The following is a 24475-nucleotide window of genomic DNA, read 5'->3' as shown; positions in this document are numbered from 1 at the left end:
TTTTTTTTTGGCATGTCAAATTTTTTTTTTGGGATGAGTCTGCCCCCCATCCCACTTTCAAAAACGATGCTACGTGCCTGTGTAGGTTTCGATCAATCAATAAACGGGACGTGTAGATTTCAGTCCCGTCAGTTTCTATAGAAATATGAATTACGTATAAGGGTGCTTTCCATAAGAAATGGAGGGAATCAAACTCGGTAGATGTAAATTACACGGGGCAAATATAACCCTGTATACAGTATTCTAATTTTTGCATTCCACCGCATGCGCGGATTGTGTTGCCGGGCGGGGGGGGGGGGGGGGGGGGGGGTTAGGCCTATTTTTTGTAAAATTATTTGAAAATTAGTTTTAATAAATTTGAATTTTCCGGGGAGAGGGATCCAACCCCTCCCCCGACCCTGACCCACCACCCCCCACCCCACCCCAGATCCGCGGATGCTTTCTTTGCTAATTCTATCCCAGTTGTGACATATCGACACAAAAAATAGTATAACTTTATGTGGAAGGTAATAAGAACTGTAAACCTCTCCTCTGATATACCGGTATATATATATATATATATATATATATATATATATATATATATATATATATATATATATATATATATATATATATATATATATATATATATATATATATATATATATATATATATATATATATATATATATATATATATATATATATATATTTATTGAAGGTATTACAACACGTGTTTTCGATCGAACACGTGTTTACCTGGTGTTTGTTATGAAGACTAACCAATTTGATTGGTTATTATATTTATAGAAAACCTGTTCTACAGGTATTCTCGTAAGGTACGCACGATTTGGTAAAGAATTGAGTTTTAAGTCATTCGAAGGATCTCTCTCAGTGCAAGCAGACGTTTCCCCACCCACCCGCCCTCAAAGATAGTCATAAATGTTTGGTTTTATGAAAAATATATATATAAATATTTTGCTAATATGTGTTGTTTTGTTTTTGTAGAGAAAAAGAACACAAGAAAATTGAATTATGTGATTGTATACATGTAATAATTAAACTGCGCTTCTGAGAGCGCTTCTGCATCTATATACGTGTTGTTATTTATTTTATAAATTATTTATGTTCGTTTGAGTGTTAACGAATAAGAACATAAGTAAATATATTTGATTGTTGATGGATGTATGGTTTTTTTTTAAGTTATATCTAAAATTTTGCAATTGTATCTAGTGTCCGTTGTTTGATTATTCTGGTATATATACATGTATTTGAAGTTTTGTTAAAGCAAGGGGGAGGGTCCACTGGGATCCTTCTTATTTTTGATAAACGTACTAGCATCAACACTTAATTTTGTATGGTCACTCTATTTTGGGGGGAAAAACCTAAAGTAACATACCTGCATATGAAGTATACTTAGTAGATTTAGATTGAAGGTCGTAGGTGTTAAATATAAAAAATATGATGAGATTCAGATTATGTCAATTAAGATTAACAAAACATTGCTCAGTTCATAAATTCAGGTTTTTTCTATTTAAGCCTTACAATACCATGATGCGCCGTATGCAAATCAATGCTAGCTTTTAAGTAGAAAAAGATTCAAATACATAAATCATAACCCCCACCAGCTGACCTCGAGCCAGGGTTCGTTTTAATTGTATGTCCCCTGTCTGTTAGGATGTGTGACTCATAGGCGTCGGAACCGGGGGGGGGGGGGGGCTAGAGACATAGCATGATAGAGGGTTCAGCCCCCCCCCCCCCCACTTTTTCTCGCAGGAAAGATTATTGTTCCTAAATTTACCTTGAAAGATTGAGAAGTTGGATTCAGAAGCATACTATTCCCCCCCCCCCCCCCCCCACGGATTAGGAATTTCATGATTTTGGAAAAAAAAATTGGGTAATTTTTTTTCTTTTGGAAGACTCCCCCCCCCCCCCCCCCCCCCCCCCCCCACGGATTAGGATTTCCGTGATTTTGGGAATTACTTTTTTCTCAATATTTCTAAGGATTAGCCCCCCCCCCTTTCAATTTGCTTCCGACGCCAGTGTGACTATACTCCTTATTTATAAATATCTTAATTAGGTATCAGTTCTAACATTTTGTGTTTAAATCCGGTCATTTAAAGCTAAGTGACTGAATATTTGTCATGGATTGAGTCTTGAGCAGATGAACCAGAAATTACCTTATCAAAGTTCATAGCTAACTGAAAGTGATATTTAATTTTGAAGTTCAACACAACGATTCGTACAATGCATAAAAACAAAACACATTTTAACGCTACTGCTTTCTCTTTGAAAAGTCCGCAAAAGTCTTGTAACTTGACTCCATAAGCTACGTAATGATCTAACAGTCTAGGTACCCGATGCCATGTAAATGGGTGCGCAAATTTGTATTTACGTTATCAGAAGAACAGTCGTTTATCATTTGTCAAAATCCGAGATATAAAAAGAGAAAAGAATGAATTCCGTTACGTGATATGTCAAACAGTCAGGAATTTAATGAAAACAGGTAAAACGTGTTAATTTCTTTTCAAAATACTGAAAATGGGCTTTCTTTAACTTCTAATTAAAGATGCTCTCTCTCTCTCTCTCTCTCTCTCTCTCTCTCTCTCTCTCTCTCTCTCTCCATCTTAAATTGGGCACTGACATTCTCACATTTTCCTAACTTTCTTTTACTTTATCTGATATACTATTCAAATCCCACATTCTTTTACATGAAGACAGCTACATAGTAGCCTATTCTTATTCATACAGTTTATCAAAAGCGTCATTTGCATAGCCTTAATTATTAATTCACGACCAGTTTTATGTCAACTTTTCATGGAATCGTTTTATAGCACTTAATCTCTTTGGATGTGATGTATTTTCATCTTAGATAGACATTATCACATACCATCAATTTCTTTTCTTTTCTTTTTTCTTTTTTCATTTTTTTTTCTTTTCTTTGCTGTAAAATAATTAAGTTTTATTACTAAAAATTTTCTTTTAAAAATTATTTGGATGCTCGAACCTATTTCAAGGTTATGAAAAATTTGTTCCGAAAATCCTAAAACTTCTGGAGCCTGTCATACTTTGATGTTGTAAATCCGGAAAACATAACATTTGCATATTGGTTCTATTGTATATCAAATATTTCTTCATGGTGATTTCAAACCGAGGCTATAAACAACATGGCCGTATGACGTGATATTTGGGAATTTAAAACATTCTATGTACAGATAGGACAGGTATATAATGGAAAATTACATCTCAATTGTTTATTTTTTGTTCGAAAATCAAATTTATTCAGCACTGCATTATGTGTTTAAGTTTTCAAGGAACGTCAATTGAAAGATTTTTTTTTGAGAGAGAGAGAGAGAACCCGGTCCCTGTTTTTAGGTGTGTAATTTCCCATTTTCAAATTTAATGGTTTGACTATATGCGGTATCTGCATAAATTTTTTAAATATTAATTTTTTCTCTTTATATATTCTTTTTTATTAATAGTTAAAAAATCTATGCTGTGAAATATACATGAAAAAGACCGCGCGTGTTGCTACTGCTTTTCAATTTAAAATCTACCTATTTTTCATCACTGGAGGTTAACATGTATGTTCAAAATGTCCTATTGTTTATTTCCTCCCTGCTCATATACTTACTGCACAATTAGCTTAAAATTGGATCGATATGAGTAATGACAGTAAAGTACGTATGACTCTTGCTAGTATATATTTATATAATCTCTATATAAAAAATAAATAAAAACAAATCATATGTCAATGAGGCAGGTATACAAAAGTAGCTAGTACATGCATTACAGATGTTTGATCAACCTCTAAATTTATCACGGGAAATATAGCACAAGAGCACTGTGACGTCATCCGTGACCTTTTTTGTCTACATATCTCGACTCAATACGAAGGTATAGATCTATATGTACTAACAAATCTCTTGGGTCTCACCAAAGCTGGTGCGGTACTCAAAACATGTCTTCAAACCTCAAGACACCATAAATTACGAGTTAAATGTCAGCCATATTTGGCAATATATATAGCACCACGGGTAAAAACATTAGAGAGCATTATGGGACGTAGACAAAAAATTTTGTGTGATGAATCTGTAGGTTTAGCTCATTCTTTTTCCCGCACACACTGGTTCTTGGAGCTCGCTTTGCTTAATTTTGCTATTATCATTCAGGTTCTTTAATCATGTTAATTTCCTTTGTAATGCATCATCTCTGTAGACTTTTTTGTAGTATCCTTCAACCTGACACAATAAAGAATGGCACGCCAAATTCACAAAAGTGAGCTAATCATAGTTTCACAGTCGATAAACTAGGTTTATTGGTTGTAAACTATAGTTTACGGACAGAAAACTATAGGTAACGACCATATTCTTCATTTCACATCTGTGAACCATATAGTTAACGTGATCATCTATATGTTTCAGAAGTGTAAAACTATAATTAACACTGAAAACAACCATTTGCGATTGCAAAACATAATTTATCTGATAAATATAGTTTCACGATTGTGAAACTATGATTAACAAACCTTAACTATAGTTAACGAATGTAAATGATAGTTTACAGATATAAATCTATATTTATCAGCAAAATCTATTGTTATTTGCAGACAGATAAACTTAGATTATCATTCGTAAACTATAGTTTACAACTGTTGAATATAGTTTTACAGATAAAAACTATGGTTAACAAATCGTTAACTATAGTTTGCGGTTCGTAAACTATATAGTTACCAGTTGATAATTAAAACTACCTAATTTAATATAAAATGTGAAACTATGCTTAGCTAATTTTTGTGAATTTGGCGTGCCATAATAAAGTGCATGGAGAAATCTTGAGAAATTTTTTCTTCCAAAAAAAATTATAATCATTGAATTAACTCTCAAGGAGTACAAAATAAAAATTGTGAAAAAGAATGTGTTAATTAAAATAATTATACCAATAATTAGATTTTTTATGACAACTTATGCAATTGACTCTGTAACTGGTTACCATTGTTCCGACCAACCATTTGACGATAATTATTTTTATTCTCTACAACAGAATTATGTCTAGGAGTGTGGCATGGCGGCGGACTTGCAATGATGTTGTGTTCTGGCGTCAATGTCAGGCGCTCAATGCCACCATCTACATCCTCCGAGAGACCGGCCCCACAGGGTTCCTTCTGAAAGAGGAGGGGGAAACTAAACCTGTCAAGGTACCACATTGGTTATTGCTCATTTTATAGCTTTAGTATCAATTAGTTAAAGCCTTTAAGAAATAAAAGATCTTATATATATTACATCTGACTTACAATGCAGTCAAGTACAATGTACTAATTACACACCCTGGTTAAGTTATCAGTTCTCAATAATATTTATTGATAAATTGAATTGATTAATAAATGAATAATTTACTACTATACAATCATGAATGAACGGTTGATTAATTTTGAAACAAAAGAAACAATGTGAATGTTTTGGATGTACTAGTATAAATGATAGAGCCTCTATCAGTTGTATGTCTTTATTCTCTCTTTCAGGTGTTTTTAGGGGACCCCCATTCCTGCACCTGTACCTCTTTCATGAAAGACAGAGACCTTTGTAAACATATATGTTGGCTGATTTTGAAAAAGTTTCGTGTCCCACAGAATAATCCAGGTATAAATTTTAAATAATTTCTATCCATTGGGTACCATGAATAAAGCTGCAAAGAAAACAGTCAAAAGGAAATTTACAATGACAATCTGTTTGTTTCAGTCACGTGGCAGCTGGGCTTGGTGGAGAGAGAGATCAATGACATTTTATTCGGAGCTACGGCCAAGCAGCGCAAAACTCCAGTCCGGCGCTGGACAACGTCTGGTCCCCCGGGGACTACAGGGTTTAATGCGGATGGACGGCCCACAATTCAACAGAGAGAAATCGGGGACGATGACTGTTGTCCCATCTGTCAGGATGAACTACTGGGCAAACACCAGCCTGTCACCTACTGCAAGTAAGTACTGGGCAGTACCAGTAGTTTATTTGAACGATTGAGAAATATTCTCTCTGACATGTACTATATCAAATAATTTAACAGAACATGTCATTTCTTAGAAAAGAACTGTTGTCAAATCATAAAAATTCTCTCCTATAGATGCAAATTGTTTTTCATTATAGGTTTCATTGAATTAATGTAATGTAATATTCATGATTACACCATTTTAAACACTAATTTGGACATGTAAATACGGTAGTTAAATGATAACTACATGCAGAAAAAAAAATTTTGTCCAAGCTAGTAATAGTAGTGTCAGCATTAAATCACAATTTATTATAGAAAGACCTACCCTTAAAATATTATCTTAATTTATAGTGAGTGATTTATGTACTTACTGATGTTATTACAGATTTGGTTGTGGTAACAGCATCCACATAAAATGTATGAAGATCTGGGCAGACCACCAGAAAACTTCGGGGGAGAAGACCATTAAGTGCCCATTTTGTCGAGAGGACTTTGGCACGATAGAACTCCTGAAGGCAGAGAGTCGTAATGCTATGGGGGTCCCCGCAGGGGGACGCATGGATCGTCATCTCCACACCAGGTGTCAGAGTTGTCAAGTTTCACCTATAGAAGGCAAATGCTACAGGTACAGTACAATCAATGTCCCTCTATAGACTGATACTAGGTTATATTCAACCTCACATTACTAAGCTGCATTTTACTTCTTGCATTAAAAAATGATTTCACTCTCCCCCTCCCCTCCCTAGTCCTTGCTATGCCCAGGGGCACATAGGGCAAGGACTAGACTCCTCCATTTGTCTCTGATTTCACTCTATTTTGGACTTAATTTTACCAAGGTACATATATATGATACTATGATAAATAATGTACTGTTTAGAAGTATTAGAACTCTTTTACACTATCCCGCTGGGAGTGAACGAGACAAAAGTGCACACAAAATTAACTGTACAGCACCCAAGACTTTCTTAGAGAATAAATAATGTCATTATTAATGAATTACTGGTGAAAATAGCACTGCATGTACGTGGGCTGTGGATCGAAAAAGTATGACCATGTATAAATAATGTTTGTAATATATAGATATGATTTGTTGTATTAGGTGCACTGCTTGTACAGATTTCCACCTGTGTCAGTCCTGTTTCAACACTTCCATTCACACAAGTCATCCATTTGAATACAGACACGTAAGTATATACAATTATCAGACCAAACATCCAGAGATGAGATGCTATGGCCAACAAAAATCAATCTTTAGTTTCACAGACCAAAATTTTGCAATGAGTTATTTTCTTTTTCAAATACCAATAGAATTAATGTGATGGTGCCTGAGAAAATAATTTTTGTGGGTTGCAATTATATTTTTATTACCGGTATGTAGATTTTCTCTAAATAATATTAGTATATATGTATTTTATGATCAGATGAAATATTAAAACTACATTCAAGAAATTTTTGAAAGGAAAGAGATTTTGTTTTTATAACTTGATGATTGGGGGTTTTTTTACAGAAAAGAAACCAGAGATGGCGGCCAGCTCAGAGGACCTATGGTGCTGTGTTACCCGAGGCTGTGGCCAATGATTTATTAAACAGAGAGTTCACAGAGTCTGACTACGAACTCCTGACACAGTTAGACAGGTAAACATTGCTTCACTTTAACATGAAAGTCTTGTAGATAAAATGAAAGATCTTTTAAATTATTGATTGTATATCCGCACATGTCACTAAAAACAGTTTGCCACTATGTTAAGTTTACCCTTTTTCAGCTTAATAATACTGCTTGTGATTTAACATGGTTTTGATAAGCCAAAGTTTCAATTTGCACAACCAAGTATAAAGGAAAGAAACTAAAGTGCTTGAAATTTCTGGAGATTAGAATTTGGAAGATTTTTTGTGTGAATGCATGTATTTAGTTTTATATATATTTAATAATCAATTTTTCAAGCAATGCCAATCAGCAGCCCAGTGACATTCCTGAGTCTGTCATCAGTAAGTTTCCCCTGGAGAAGGTCCGTGAGCGGGGACCATTGTTGGCTCCTGGCATGCAGTGTCGAATCTGTCTACGAGGTTATGAAGTCAACCAATTTGTCAGAAAGTTACCAAGGTGTAAACATAAGGTAATCTTTTTTTTTTTCATTTTAAAAAAGTGCTTTCAGCCAAAATTATGAAAACTTATTCCAAATTTAAAAAGTTCAAACACTGTTAACCAACTTTCTGAAAAGCTATAGTACCCAAATAAAATAAAGAAACAGCGTTGGAATGTATAGTGTAAATCACAGGGGCCAAGCCCGTTTTAACATGAATTTCAATGTAACCAATGTTAAAACGGGCTTGGCCCCTGTGATGTAAATGTTTTTGTTATGATTGAAGAAAATTGTTTGGCTTTTGGTTATTTTTGCGCAAGTTGGAATGTGGCTGTGCCAACCATTGAACTACATTCAATAAAATATATAAGCAGTCATATCACAGACAAAAAAAATGTTAGTAAATTCATTGTGAATTTGTACTTGAATCTTACCCCATCTTTGTGTGTACAGTTTCACAAGGACTGTATAGACAGCTGGCTGCTACACTCCCACCCCACGTGTCCAGTGGATGGTCAGGTGGTATGGGACCCAGTCACCGCCCAGTTAGAGGCCGAGGAAGAGGCTGAACGAACTAGTCAAAGGTAACATTTATTAACATAGTTAGGTCAAAAGTTGCTTCTCCTTAACTTATTATAGTCAAAGGTAATCAATAATTCAATTAAGTCAAAGTTAATCACTCCTTAACTTAGTTTAGTCAAAATCAACCACTCATTAGCTAAATTAGGTCAAAGCTTACCATTCCTTAACTCAATCAAATCAAAGCTGACCTCTCGTTAACTTAGTTAAGTCAAAGTCAACCACTTTATACATATCAAAGTCAAAGCTAACTACTCCTAAACTAAGTTAAGTCAATGGTTACCATTTACAAACCTAGTTAAGTCAATGGTAACCATTTATTTACTTCATTAAGTCAAAGGTAACCTTTCGTCAACTTTGCTAAGTCACAGGTATAAACACTCGTTTACTGAGTTCAGTCAAAGGTAACCTTTTTGTTAACTTAATAGGTCATAAGTTTATTATGTTTTTCTTTATTCTGCTAAATAATGGGGCTCATCTCTATGATTGGATGATTGAGCTATATTTTTCTCCACTGTTATTTATTCACTTTAAAGAATATGGAATAGTTTTGTGAAAAATTGTAACTTAATCCCCCTAAATGAAATCATAAGTTTGAATGAAAATAAATCATTAGCCTAATAAAAGTAAGGAAAAGAAGAAGCATGACTGAAAAGGACTGGAAGTGTGTTATAAGTTGAAAGCTGTTTTTCATATACCGGTACACTATCTAATTGTAATATTCATTTCAGATCTTCTGCTGCCAAGAAAACAACAGAATCTTCAGGAATAAGGGGGAATGGAGTAAGTGAACTCAGCATTCCAGGAGTAGGGTTAGTAAGAGTGGACAACACCCCGGTAGAGAAGTCCAGCAGTCTGCGGGGGAAGAAAATGGCACAGCAGGGGCGTTTACAAGGGCGTCAAGCAGAAGAGCCAGCAGCTAATCCACTGCGGGCCAGTTTCACTTTGAATGGAATGTCTGTTGGTGCTAATGGGTAAATCAGCGATACATGTTTCTGATAAAGAATTATGGGACATTATCTCTATTCCGAAGGAGTAAAATACAACTCTCTACAAAATTAAATCTTTTAAAGATTTATGGAGAAGTATAATGAATGTTTATCTTGATACAATATGGTTAAATTCACGTATAATATTTTATATTATATTATGTACCAGTACTTGTATAAAGTAAAGTCATTTTACAAAATTTATCAGAGTATCAGCAAACTATGACAATTTTTTTAATTTCAAAGAGTTTTGTTTGACAAATTTATGAAATTTTGTTTTAATTTAGGGGTGATGGGTCAGATAATGTGTCTGGCACTACCTCCCTGCCTGGCGGTCGATTGTTAGGTCGCCTACAGAATCGGAAATCATCTCTCAATCAGCGCCTTCAGGATCTGAATGTTCGATCGGATGAACACCAAAACGAAACCGAAGCTCATTCCCAGTCTTCTGAACACTTTGCAGGTCAGAATCTTAAAAGACAAAATTCTCGTCGCTGGCGAAATCGTTCAGATGAACTATCTCGAGATCTTGACTCAGATGACATGCAATCTACAGCTGTGATAGAATTTCCTTTTGGTCCGAAAAATGACAGTGCATCCACTCATAATGTTATAAGAAAAACTTTATCCATATTACAAAAAGGCCATTCACCTGGTTCATTGTTGACAACACCTGAGTCATCTCGATCATCTCGATCACCTAGTGTGAGATCTTTAATGCTTAGTAGACCTTCTGAGATACATTCTCCTACAAGGGAGTTGCCTCCCTTAATTGAGTCTGATGAAACTAACCCAAATGCTGACTTAGACACAATATCCACTGTGACAAGCCTAGGGGCGAGTAGTTATCGCAGTGGAAAGCGTGGTTTATTCCAGCGAGTCCGTCGAGCTGATTCGTCAGCTGATGTTCATGATTTTGATGTCTTGTTAACATCTCTACGTTCATCTCCAGATTCTCGAGTGAGCCTTGCTGGATCACATACAAGTCTACGCTCAACTCGCCTTGCCAATGGCATTATTGTGGCTGAGGATCTGGGTCCTGAGGGGGGCTTATCTCGGGGACACTCCGGTGGCTCCAGGGCAAGTCTACCCCCCAGGGCACCTCGACCATCAGGTATTTCAAGGAAGCTAACTCTGCATGCATTTTATTTATTTTCCTCACACCTTGCTTGTCTCAGGTCATTATCTGTGTCAGAAAATTAAAAGATGAATATTCAAAAAATAAACTGTGTCTTTGATGTCATTGTAATATCACAAGTGAAATGTATATCATTTCAATGGTGATGAAATGATATCCATTTCACTGGTGATAGTAAGATCCCTAGAAACTGAATAAACTTTGAACTCTAGTGGTAAACCAAATGTGATAAGAATCAAGCCTTCATTCTGCCTCAATCTTACTAGTATGACACAATCTGGACAACCATAATGAAAAGTTTTGTTACATAGCTTTTTAATTAGTCATTACACATTCTTATATCATAAAATTACCAACCTGTTTACTTGAAATTTCTTTTTTAAAATAGAGCTCCATAGTCAACTTCTGTCTATGTAACAGATGTACCATCATTACCATTTAACTTTCCAGTAGATGACTAATTGAGACAAGCAGGGTACTCAGAATAATGAATGATTTCCATTCTGTTGTAGCTAACAGCCTCTCTGCTGGTTGCCTGTCTGTCTGTGTGTCTGTACAGTGTAGTTGTTTTATTTATAATATATTTTTAAGTTACATGTGAAACCTTTAGATGATCTACCTGCAGTAGCTAATTTCTTTCATTTTCTTCACTTATCCTTCTACTTATTTCCTCTAACACAGCATGGCACAATATACCAATACATGTAGTTTGGTGGGACTGCTTTTTGGGGTTTAATAAGAACAAATTTAAACAAAAAAACCCATTTTTTAAATTAACAGAATAATTCTGTTTATAAATTCAATATGATTACCCTGTAATTATAAATGTGCATATATAAATTGCATGCTTGGTGCTTAAGCGTTGACTATATAGATTTCTCAGCAGCAATAAAAAATAATGGGAAATTAGATCAATAGCATCCTGCTTTTTTTATATACATGTATTTATAAAATTCAGTTTACAAATAATATCATCTAAACATATTATACAGTGTATACCAGTACATATATAATTTATAAATGTATGTACAGTATATGAGTTTGAGATTTCTGTTATTTTATTCATACATATAAATATGAATCAATTGATTGACTTGTTGCAAGTTAGATTATAAACATAATTTTCTCCTAAAGAACACACAAGGAGAGGAGCACACTCAAACCAGGAAACCGACCAAACAGGAAGTGAAAACCAGGAAGAGAACCAGCTGATGGAGAGACTACAGGTACACGTACTCCCTTAACCAAATCCTTCTTTTGATTTCCATCTTGCATGAGGTCTACTGTATATACTCGCCTATAAGTACGGTTCTTCTATTAGTCGGTTGCCTTTTTCCAGCTTTAATATGAAGATTTTGCTGTTGACTCCCTTATAAGTTGGGTCACTTTTTCAGGACAATTGATGTACAGATACTCTCAATAAAATACCACATTTAATCATACATGTTTTGAGTTCTTAAAAAAAATTGTCCTTGTTTCACCCCATAGTTGCTTCTAGACTATTTCTATCATGGTTCTATGATGTTAATAACTTTAGATTTTAAATGCCATTATTTTCCTATAACACTAATTACAAGTTGGTAATAGCTTCAAAAGTACCAGTTATTTAAATTGAGTCCTTTTGAAAATTTGATGGTAGTGATTTATTTCCTTACTGACTGATTAGGTTGGTAATTAGCCCCTTAAACTGGGGTGTTGGCTTGTGTTGTATTAGGTGACATGACCCCTATATCTATTATCACCTTAGGTGTGAAAAACTGACTGCTTGAATTTTTTTTTTATTAACACAGGTTCAATGCATTTATCTGCTTATTATTTAAAAAGAAATATAACTTACTTCTCTAGTCTTGTGAAATTTTTTTTACTATGTCTCACCTATAAGTCGGACCCCCACTTTTCACTCAGTTTTCTACTCCCAAAAATCCGACTTATAGGCAAGTATATACGGTAATCTGGTAATTTTTTAATGAAGCAAATTGTCATAACATAATCTATTTATAAGGAAAGTGTGAAAGGTCAAGGTCATGTAGAGAGCAAGTTATTTACTGTCCTGCCTATGTTTAAGTTAATAAATGTATATGTATAACTGTAAACATGACCTAAGCATACCGCTGCTTTGATCTGAAATATCACAAACAATTTCATATTATTATACTTTCATGTTAAATACTGAAATCTGATTGGTTTAGACGCAGTTGGTAATCCGTTCTATTACCCTCAGCGTTAGCAACACACTTGGCAATGGGTAACACAACGAATTGTTACATGTGCGTAAATTATGCGCGTATGGTTCGCTGTAGAATTCACTTCATTTCGATATAAAAGAAATTTTTATTTAAAAATAAGACATTCAGTACAATAAAATAAATAGTGCCTGTTTGTGAGGTTAACTAATTTGAATGTTAAGGAATTGTACCTCAATTGTTCCTCAATGAAAATTTATTGCTGTTACATATGATATTTTTACATCTCTAATTTTCGTATGCAGCTCTTCTCAGATTTATACCTTGGCAACAGTCCAAATGTTGTGTCAGATCAACAAGGGAGACAACCCAAGGTGTTACGTCGACAACTGAGTAATCCATCAGCTGTACGACAGAGAAGGCGAGAAAATGAAGTGCGTCGACGACCTTCCAATGAGTTCGGATTAGAAGGGACGGCTGCCTACAGTAACCTGACTCTGAGAGATATCATTCACTGAGGAGCCATGAATTGATAGTCAGGAACAGCGTGTGTGAAAAATAATGGCATACATTATTATAATGCCTTTAAATCAGATAAATTTGCTGTGGTAATGGTGCATGCTCTATTCTACCTGGCCCTCTACTTTAATCAAAAGGGTCAGAGTATTATGTTAAGATATGCCCTGTAAATGTGCATTGTATACAAGCACAATAAAAACAATGTTGTCTGTTATACAGATTTTGCCTGTTGATTTTAAATTAATTCACTGCAGATTTGATTAAAAGAAATTGTAATATTTTTAGGTACACTTAGTGATCTGCACTATACCCATAAATATCATATGAATACACATGTATTTAGGCAATATCTTTTATGCATGTTCAATGCTTTTTGCACAAGATCTGTTTTTGTTGGAATATTTTTAAAAGATGACAAGTAGATGTCTTATTTCCCATTTTACAAGTATTTTTAGCTCACCTGAACCGAAGGTTCAAGTGAGCTTTTCTGATCACCCGTTGTCCGTCGTCCGTCCGTCCGTCCGTCTGTCTGTCTGTCCGTCCGTCTGTAAACTTTTCACATTTTCAACTTCTTCTCAAAAACCACTGGGCCAAATTTAACCAAATTTGGTACAAAGCATCGTTATAAATTGTAAAAATAAAGGGCACAGCCCTTTTCAAAAGGGAGATAATTGCGAAACAGTAAGTATAGGGTGCATGTCTTTAAAAATCTTCTTCTCAAGAACCACTGCACCAGAAATGCCAATATTTACACAAAAGCTTGTATATATAGTGAAGATTCTAAATTGTAAAAATCGTGACCCTCGGACCAAAACTGGGGCCCCAGGCGGGGTTCAAAGTTTAACATAGAAATACATAGGAAAATGTTTTAAAAATCTTCTTCTCAAGAACCACTGCACCAGAAATGCCAATATTTACACAAAAACTTGTATATATAGTGAAGATTCTAAATTGTAACAATCGTGACCCTCGGACCAAAACTGGGGCCCCAGGCGGGGTTCAAAGTTTAACATAGAAATACATAGGAAAATTTAAAAAAAAATCTTCTTCTCAAGAACCACTGCACCAGAAATGCCAATATTTAAACATAAGCTTGTATACATAGTGAAGATTCTAAATTGTAAAAATCGTGACCCTCGGACCAAAACTGGGGCCCCAGGCGGGGTTCAAAGTTTAACATAGAAATACATAGGAAAATGTTTTAAAAATCTTCTTCTCAAGAACCACTGCACCAGAAATGCCAATATTTACACAAAAACTTGTATATATAGTGAAGATTCTAAATTGTAAAAATCGTGACCCTCGGACCAAAACTGGGGCCCCAGGCGGGGTTCAAAGTTTAACATAGAAATACATAGGAAAATTTTTAAAAAATCTTCTTCTCAAGAACCACTGCACCAGAAATGCCAATATTTACACATAAGCTTGTATACATAGTGAAGATTCTAAATTGTAAAAATCGTGACCCTCGGACCAAAACTGGGGCCCCAGGCGGGGTTCAAATTTAACATAGATATACCTTAGGAAAATGTTTAAAAAATCTTCTTCTCAAGAACCACTGCACCAGAAATGCCAATATTTACACAAAAGCTTGTATATATAGTGAAGATTCTAAATTGTAACAATCGTGACCCTCGGACCAAAACTGGGGCCCCAGGCGGGGTTCAAAGTTTAACATAGAAATACATAGGAAAATTTTTAAAAAATCTTCTTCTCAAGAACCACTGCACCAGAAATGCCAATATTTACACATAAGCTTGTATACATAGTGAAGATTCTAAATTGTAAAAATCGTGACCCTCGGACCAAAACTGGGGCCCCAGGCGGGGTTCAAATTTAACATAGATATACCTTAGGAAAATGTTTAAAAAATCTTCTTCTCAAGAACCACTGCACCAGAAATGCCAATATTTACACAAAAGCTTGTATATATAGTGAAGATTCTAAATTGTAACAATCGTGACCCTCGGACCAAAACTGGGGCCCCAGGCGGGGTTCAAAGTTTAACATAGATATACCTTAGGAAAATGTTTAAAAAATCTTCTTCTCAAGAACCACTGCACCAGAAATGCCAATATTTACACAAAAGCTTGTATGTATAATGAAGATTCTAAATTGTAGAAATCGTGACCCTCAAATCAAAACTGCAGCCCCAGGCGGGGTTCAAAGTTTAACATAGAACTACATATGAAAAATGTTTAAAAATTTTCTTCTCAAAAACCACTTCACCAAAAATGCCAATACATATACAAATGGTTGTATATATAGTGAAGATTGTAAAAATCGTGACCCCTGAACAAAAAAGTGGGGCCCCAGTAGGGGTTTAGATTTTAACATATATAGGAAAATGTTTTAAAATCTTCTTCTCAAGAACTATAGTGCAACTGTTTGGGATATTACTATGCATACATGTACATCCTTAAATAATGTAGATTCAAAAAATTGTAACTCCCGGACAATTGATGGGCACCAAGAGGGGTTCAAAATTTAAACATTTTAAAAAACATAAAGGAAAAGTTTAAAAATTTTCTTCTCAAGAACTACAATGTTTTAGTTTGTGGAATTTCTATGCCTTCGCTCATGTAGATTCCTAATTGGTAAAACCGTGACCCCCGGACCAATACTGGGGCCCCAAGATGGGGTCAAAGTTTATTATAGAAATATAAAGGTAACGTTAAAATATCTTCTTCTCGAGAACTACAATGCCTCAATTTGTGAGATTACTATCATGCATACAACCTTGGATAATGAAGGTTCGACAGTTTTAAAATAGTGACCCCTGGACCAATACTAGGGACCCAAGATGGGTTTAAAGTTAAATGTAGAAGTACCGGTATATATGGAAAATGTTTAAAAATCTTCTTTTCGAGAACTACAATGCATCAATTTGTCAGATAACTTCGTAAGCACCCTCAAATAGTGTAGATTCGAAATTATAAAAGCTGTGACCTCAATCTAATATTGGGGCCCCAAGAGGTGTTCAAAGTTTAGCATAAAAATATAGAGGGAAAATGTTGAAAAATCTTTTTCTAGGGAACTATAATGCTTCAGCTTGTGAGATAACTATGCAAGCATCCTTAAATAATGTAGATTCCAAATAATTAAAACTTTAGCCCTGGACTAATACTGTGGCCCCAAGAGGGGTTCAAAGTTTAACATAGAAAGATATATTGAAAATGTTTTTAAAAAGTTTTTCTCGAGAACTATAATGCTACAGTTTGTGAGATTATTATGCAAGGATCCTCAAATTGTGTAAACTCTAATGTAGTGGAACCAAGAGTTATCTTTCTTGATGTTCTGTACAGTCTGAGAGTTATTTCTCTTGAAGTGGAACTCTGCTACGTTCAGTTTTTCAGGTTGTGTACATGCGGTCCTACCGCAGTGCTACACATTTTCATTCCTATGTTACTGTTTATGTTGTTCAAGCCAACCATAAACCTCGGACCATAACTGGGTCCCCAGAAAGGGGTTCAATGTTTAAAATAGAAAAAGCATATGCTACGAAATGTAATGTTACAAGGAACTGCTGTTCAGGTGAGCGATGTGGCCCATGGGCCTCTTGTTATTATGTTGCTCTGTTTTTCATTTGGGAGTGGCAATCAATTTCTCATGATGTATTCAATGTGTTAGTTATATATCCTATGCTTACGATTTGCTCAATGGTTCGATGTGCTTTTTTCCAATTCCCAGAAACCAACAGCCAAACTTCCATACCATATTATGCTTTTTTATCCTGGGTTAACTTCATGAACTTTTCCCCCATTTCATTTGTTTAATCCCACTATGTGTTTGATACTACTTATGAGCACATTGTAGCTTAAGCATAATTATAGGAATATTTTCTTCATGTAGTTGTGAAGAAACAAGTTGAAATATGACATGAAATATTCAAGAAACCAGGAAAAGTTCATTGAACCTGCCCATAATTATATATAGTCAGTGTTTGCAAGAAAGGCTGTGGGTTTCTTACTTTGTTTTTTTTTTTTCATAGAGGTGCCAAAGTTTCAGATGGATATTTTTTCATTTGTTAATTTTCAATATTATTCCGCTCTTTGCTGTGATCAAATTTACATGTATTACCATATAGACTACATAAGAAAATTCCAGGGAAGGGAACATTCTAAATGAAATGTTTTGGGCAAAAAAGGAGTTTGGGGGGTATAATAGAAACAGGCCTTGGATTGCTATTTGGGCAGTACACAGTATGTTCCACATTTTATATGGATGAGTTGATGTGGTTATATGAGAAGTGCCTTGTGGTTTTTGGATAAGCTGAATTTGCAAAGGTTGTTGTATATCATATGTATTTTATCAAATCAGTATTACACTGCAATATTTAAACCATTCCATGTATAACTACTGGTACATTTACTTAAAATGTACTAGCCAGTAGTACTTTATATTTTTGAATTTTCAGCCTGTGATACATCTTTTTAATAAATTTATTGTACATTATAGGCATATTTTAAAGTATTCCGTCCTGTCAGTATATATGTATATACATTTACCGGTACTTATTTACCATATTTCAATGAGAGAGAGAGAGAGAGAGAGAGAGAGAGAGAGAGAGTTAAAGTTAAAATTTGTATTATAATTAATTAGCTATATAAAGAGCACCACATTTGAAATTTGTATATCATTTGATCTTTCAGCTTAGTTTAATTTGCAAATGTCAAAATCACTTACAACTACATTGTAAGCAGCAAATAGAAAATTAAGTTCAAATAAATCAAGTGCCTATTATCAGGGATTTATATACTATACTAAGTATATATGTTTCTCCTAATAGTGTGGTTTTAGAAAATCACAGTGATGTCTTTTTGAAAAATTTATCTTTTTTATAGATTCTTTGCCAATAATAAAGTTGTTTTTTTTTATCAATGTTGGTATAGAGGAAGAAAGAGTCTTTTCATATTCATATCTTAAAAAGGTTCTAAATGAATAGATACATGCATTGTCTGGAGTGTGTTGTTCAAATTATATAAGTTAATGAATAAATTGTTTGTACTGTTGTTAAAAAATAAAAATTTCAGAAATTCATTTCTTTTAAATCTTTGATGCACACAAGTTGCCATGGTTTAAAATTACTCAACTTACATGCGCAAGAAGGGGGGGGGGGGATTGCAGACGGATTCCGGAACACCCCCCCCCCCCCCCCCCCAACATCAACATTGTGTATGTTACTAAAAATAGGGCTTGACCCTTTGGTAAACAAAAGTATCCCCTGGATCCCTAGTTGGAAATTTTTGGAGGATCATAATATACCGGGGTATTGTAATTTATACAATTTACTGAGTACGAACATTTTATCAATAAGTTAACACTACATTTTACGTGGATAAAAAAATAAAATTTTCAGTATCATATAATTGAGTCAATATAATTGGGTCATAAATACGTGTACGTTTCCGCAGTTTTACCTCTATAGGCTCAAGTTCAAAAAGAAATAGATAATTGTGTTCTTGATACACACATTGTGGTAAAAGATGGCAGTTTCTGACGCCTACCAATGCGGATTGAAAAGGGGTCCCTGGAACAATTTGTCATCTCATGCAAATGATAGTATCCAACACAGGGGCGGATCCAGGATTTGAAGTTAGAGAGAGCGCCAGTGTTAGGCAGTCGGTCTCGGCAGCCCGGGGTGGGGGCGGGGAGCTAAACCCTGGAAGCTCATGGATTCTAGAGATTTTGTAGGGTAAAAATGAACTTTCTATTTTCGACTTTTGTGATAATTCTTCTATAGTGATTATACTTAGAATTTAAGTAATACAATTATTTATAATTTTAAACATTTTAGATATACATGTGAGACCTGCAGTAATACCATCAAAACCCTCTGCCATGCAGAAATATAAGAATTTCTAACGAATGACTGTAAATAAATAAATTTTAAAATATGAAGTTCAATGGGACGATGTTTATGAAGTTGAAAAGAAAACCATGCTAGTTTGTATTATAATAAACATGGAAAAGTCGTTTAAAATACTACCTAGTATAACCAATTACCTAAGTTAGATGACTGGTCACATTTAAACCCGAGGAGAGGAATTTAAAATGGGCTTTCTATGTACGTTACACATGGAATTTTTTTTCATACTACACCGTTAAAACCAATTTAATGTAGATCGAGAAATCCCATGAGTTTTCAATAAGTTCATATTTAAGACTCGCAAGTTGTCCATTTTCTTTAAAATTGCCAGAAGGAGTATAATTTGGCTTTATTTTTTTACAACTTTAGAGGGGATGCGCGCTGGGTGCGCCCCCTTCTGAATCCGCCACTGCAACAGAATCCAAAATAAGCTCATGTATCTGTATTTCACGAAATGACATACTGTTTTGCAAGCTGCTGCAATACTTTGCAGCCCCCAAATCCAGTATGTGCATTGTCTGGTATGTTCAAAATGTTGTTGAAGAACTTCAAAGTGTCACATAAGCATGCATTGTTAAGGTGGCTCAATACCCGCAGTTTATTCCAATTTTCAAAAGGAGACCACAAAACATAATACTTATTAAATATTAAAATGATAATAGTGAGACTATAGGTATTTTTAAAATATGTTTTTTCGTGTTTTAATAAAATAATTTTTCAAAAGTTAACTTTTAACAAATTGAAAGAAAATTGATGTCAAATGATGGCTATTTCGTTTAGACACAGAAAAAATATAACACTTCATAACCTTCAAAATTATTATTGCAATTTTTTAGTATTTCACAAAAACATATAATTTTCATATTTTCTTACTCTGTTAACAAACAAAAAGCTGCATGCTTGATGTTATAAGTCTACAGAAGATTTTCAATGCATGTTAAATAAATTATAAGGGTGGTGCTGACGTTGGAGAGCTGTACACCAACAAGTTAAAACGTATGCATTGATAACTATAAATTTTATGGAAAATGGAGAAAAACGAGCTAAGGCGGAGTGCATTTTCTTTGGAAATTTATTTCTTCAATACATAATTATAAAGACTTTTGGTTTAACTCACACGAGAAACTATTCTACTATTATGCCATTTCAATTTTTGTCTTGGCATCCGGGGGGGGGGGGGGGGGGGGGCTCAAAAATGTTCAATCGATAATGCTGACATAAAAGAGTGATTTGTTCTTTTCTTGGGGTTCATCGCTTTGCGCCAACTTTATCAGTCTGTGGAGACACTGGATGGATACCCAGTCAATATAAATGTTAAATCGACGTAATTTGATATTGGAATACAGTTTTAATTGTCCTTTGACATTGAGCGGATCACAAGAAATGTATTTGAAATTGATTACAACAGTCGTAAGAATATTTGGTGCAGTAGTATAAAAGAAATATTTTATTATTTAGAGTAGAATGATAGTTGATCAACATAAAATCAAAAATACACTTCTATTCAAATTACTGGAACAGCGAGATCTTCGATTTTCCAAAATTACGTACTTATATATACTTTTTAAAACAGTTTTTGGTAGAGAAAATTGTGTAGTTTTAGATATGCCTATAAATATTTGCTATCATTTTGTTTTTTCGCTCAGTTTAGATGTGAGACGGTACGTATAGATACTATATGGTGTACTGGTCTGTTAAGCATTGTGCCTTTTACTCTGAAAATAGTGTAGAAAATGAGATTCATTTTTATTTAACATAATCATTTATACAACGATCACAGATGAGTACTGGAATGCTAGAATGGTCAGACGAGGATGCACTTAATTGTCTAATCGCACTTATTTCAATTAAAGTCTTTAACTCTAAATTCTTGAAACAAATTGCTTGACTAGCTAACGAATAAACACTGTGCAAAATAGTCACAATCGACCACATAACACTATTTTAATATCACAAACCGCATAGCAAATATATATATACCATATCATACTCGAGCTCAGCATTTTTTCTATCAAATAAGGTTATATTTTTGTGACGAATTTAATCACATTACTATTTGAATAGTTTTATAAATCAACTTTTATAATTACATTGTCTCTTTTGAGAGTTAATTTGTGTAAAGCTATTAATACATTACTTTTATAAAATTGTGTAACGTTATATATATCTAGATGTTTTGATAAGTTTAATAAACTTAACATTCAATCGCAACTTCTTGGGCCTATCTGCCAGAAAGACGCGATAAGTTGCAATTGCTAAACATTAAAATGATTTTAAAAATTGTGAAAATGTCCGTATACATGTAATTTTTTAAAATTATATAAGCAAAATGACATTATCCACCAATATTTCATAAGAAATTACAACAGCTACCACTAGAGGGCAGTGCAGTTGCTCTAATGGACGCTTCCGAAATATAGGGTTTGAAGTTACGATATTGTTATGAAGTAGTGAATATATAACATGTATAACGTGTTGCTCTAGAATAAAATACTTTTGTATAAAAACAAAATTATTACTGTTATAATATTATCCATAACAAATTTACATACTATGCTTTTCATATACAATATACTGTATATTATATTGTATAGGCATCCTGCACACCTCTCATAATAAGACAGTCCATGTTCATTTCCGATCGTGACGTCAGAAGGTTAAATAACCTCCCTTTCAAAGTTTCATTCTGACTAACCGAGGAGCAGAAGGAACAACGTTCAAAATGTGAGTGGAAATCTCTTAATTGGTATTAATGTAGTCGATGTTTTTATACATTGAGATAAAAGGTAGCAATATCGTAGTTAATTTTATTGTTTACAAGTTAAATGTATCGTACTTTTTGTGAAATTGTGAAAAATTGCCTGACACCGGCACCTCGGTTATTTCAAGGACATTAACTGTGAATGAACTTGTGAACACGTACTACGCAAATTAAACAATCCTTGCTAAGAAGATCAACTTTCTTCTTTATTATGAATGAAAAGTCATGTTGATTCTGTAGATCGTGTATCTTTTACAGTTACTATAGGTGTAAAACAAACATAGTATGCCTACATGTCAAATCAATGTCCATTATCAGCTGCTAAAAAAACCCAGGAACACGTGTATGTCAAGAGAGAAGCGTAAACAAAGGGCACTGGGGGGAATCGTGGAATCTTTTTTTCTTATGTTCATGTCTGTATGTATCGTTAATTTGTTGATTTCCACGTATACCATCTCTATGATAAGGCTTGTACATAGCAAGGACAAAGGAAGGGCAGCTAACTGTTGAATATTCTATTATTGAAATGTTACAACGAAATTCAACCGATTCATCAAGACAGATAATCATGTAAATATCTTGATATAGCAATTTTCATTGTAAATAAGTATGAAATTAAGATTCAAATTCTGCAGATTAGACAAGCTTTTCTGGACGTGGGTCATTAAGTGCCTTCCCAGTGAAACTAGCTGGGGGTCATGTTTTTCACAGTATAGTTGTTTATAGAGGTTTACGGTTACATAACCTTGGGGATTAACAGTTACACAACTTCTGCTAGACTTGCCCTCTGGGCCGATTGTGGTCTGGACATTGTTTATATCCGGAAGTTATAAAATTGTCATAGCTAGCCAGCATTTTAATGAATATTCACTAAATTTTAATTTTTCCCATTCATATCCTTTTAAGGCCTGATGTACCAGCTGGAGATGTTGATAAGGGCAAGAAGGTCTTTGTCCAGAAATGTGCTCAGTGCCATACTGTTGAAGCTGGAGGAAAACACAAAACCGGGCCCAATCTGAATGGACTGTTCGGCAGGAAGACCGGCCAGGCTGCAGGCTTCAGTTACACGGATGCCAACAAAAGCAAAGGTATGAAGCTGAACAAAACTTATGTCACTTGAAAACTGTCTAAAAATTTGCTTTGTAAACTAAAGATTGTCATATGTCTCCTTAGTTTAATTTAAGGTTTAAAGTTTGGAATGTACTAGTCATCTTTATCTCAAGAGAATAAACACAGTTTCTATGTAAAAACGTAAATTAAACCAATAGGTAGTTTGCAGAGCATGCATGGTTATGCAAGTTTTTATTTACAATATTATGTTTATATTTACAGGCATCACATGGGGAAAGGACACACTATTTGAATACCTAGAAAACCCCAAGAAATACATCCCTGGAACAAAGATGGTGTTTGCAGGCATTAAGAAAGCCCAGGAGCGAGGACATCTGATTGCTTACCTTGAAAGTTCAACAAAATAACCATGGCAACAATAGGATTCTAAATTATTGATTTTGTTTTTTACCAAGTACATTTGAGATTTTAAAATTTCTATATATATATCATTCATTACAAACTGCTAGTTGAAAAAGAAATTATTGTGAGAATTTGGGAAGCATAATGCAGTTGACTTGCCGTGACATGTTGAACCTTTTACTATGAACTCTCTTGAATAAGTTCTTGGTAATTTTCAGATGTAATACATTGAATTTGATACCTTCAGATGTGAACCAGTCTCAATGATGGATTTGTTTTAATACATGTAGATACCTGCCCCAGGATGGGCAGTTTTCTCATTGCTGAACATCATAACATTTTAATGCAACTATTTTAACGTGTATTTTATATAGTTAACAACAAGTTTTGTGTTTTAAATAAAAAAGTTGGAATTGCTGCATGGATTTGAATTGTCATTTACTTTCATCATTTTTGAGAGAAAATCCTAGATATGAATCTTATGAAGTTGATAGTGACAATTGTAAACATTTAGAAGACAGAATATTGTTGGTTGTGTGACGTGTACATGATTGTATGTTTGTATACCACTTTGAGATAAACGGTATTCAACATATAATATTGCATGCCATTTGAAAGACATCTTTGGTAGATAGTTCGCCATCTACAAAGATAAGCATTAAGTTAACTTCATTATTTTCAAAAGTTTGAATATGTAAAGAAGAGAGATGACCACCTGAATTTGAACAAATATATCAGTGTGTACATAACTATATAATAAGGGTTAATCATCTTAATATTTATGTAAACTAAAGTATCCTCAATTTGCAAACTTCAAAACTTTGAAACTTGACATGAATCAGAAGTGCATAAAGCAAAGATCTGTAATATAATTGTTCTACCCATCTTCATCTTGGCTAGCCAAGAGTTTATGATCCGC

General features: G+C 34.3%; 2 protein-coding genes across 5 annotated transcripts; both read left to right on the top strand.

The window, feature by feature from the left end:
- The first annotated feature begins 2336 nt into the window (after positions 1–2336).
- Positions 2337–18491, top strand: LOC105344151 (E3 ubiquitin-protein ligase ZSWIM2). Of its 4 annotated transcripts, XM_034452817.2 has the most exons (14): positions 2339–2488; positions 5026–5179; positions 5504–5621; positions 5721–5955; positions 6350–6589; positions 7064–7148; positions 7472–7599; positions 7907–8078; positions 8499–8629; positions 9356–9598; positions 9901–10076; positions 10566–10727; positions 11886–11977; positions 13240–18491. In XM_034452817.2, exons 1-14 carry the CDS (start codon positions 2457–2459, stop codon positions 13450–13452), a joined length of 2181 nt encoding a protein of 726 aa, XP_034308708.2. In that variant the 5' UTR covers positions 2339–2456; the 3' UTR covers positions 13453–18491. The 4 variants fall into 4 exon arrangements, with proteins under 4 accessions (XP_034308706.2, XP_034308709.2, XP_034308708.2 ...); XM_034452815.2 differs by having other exon boundaries at positions 2337–2488; positions 9901–10727; XM_034452818.2 differs by lacking the exon at positions 10566–10727 and having other exon boundaries at positions 2338–2488.
- Positions 18492–21915: 3424 nt separating this feature from the next.
- On the top strand, positions 21916–23974 carry LOC105344150 (cytochrome c). Its single transcript, XM_011451801.4, has 3 exons — positions 21916–22046; positions 22990–23171; positions 23416–23974. Coding segments are annotated over exons 1-3 (330 nt in total). The 5' UTR covers positions 21916–22044; the 3' UTR covers positions 23562–23974.
- The last annotated feature ends 501 nt before the right edge of the window (positions 23975–24475 follow it).

The sequence above is a fragment of the Magallana gigas genome, chromosome 10 (genome assembly GCF_963853765.1).
Source record: "Magallana gigas chromosome 10, xbMagGiga1.1, whole genome shotgun sequence".
Taxonomy (NCBI): Eukaryota; Metazoa; Mollusca; class Bivalvia; order Ostreida; family Ostreidae; genus Magallana; species Magallana gigas.
This window is presented reverse-complemented; position numbering and strand designations above follow the sequence as displayed.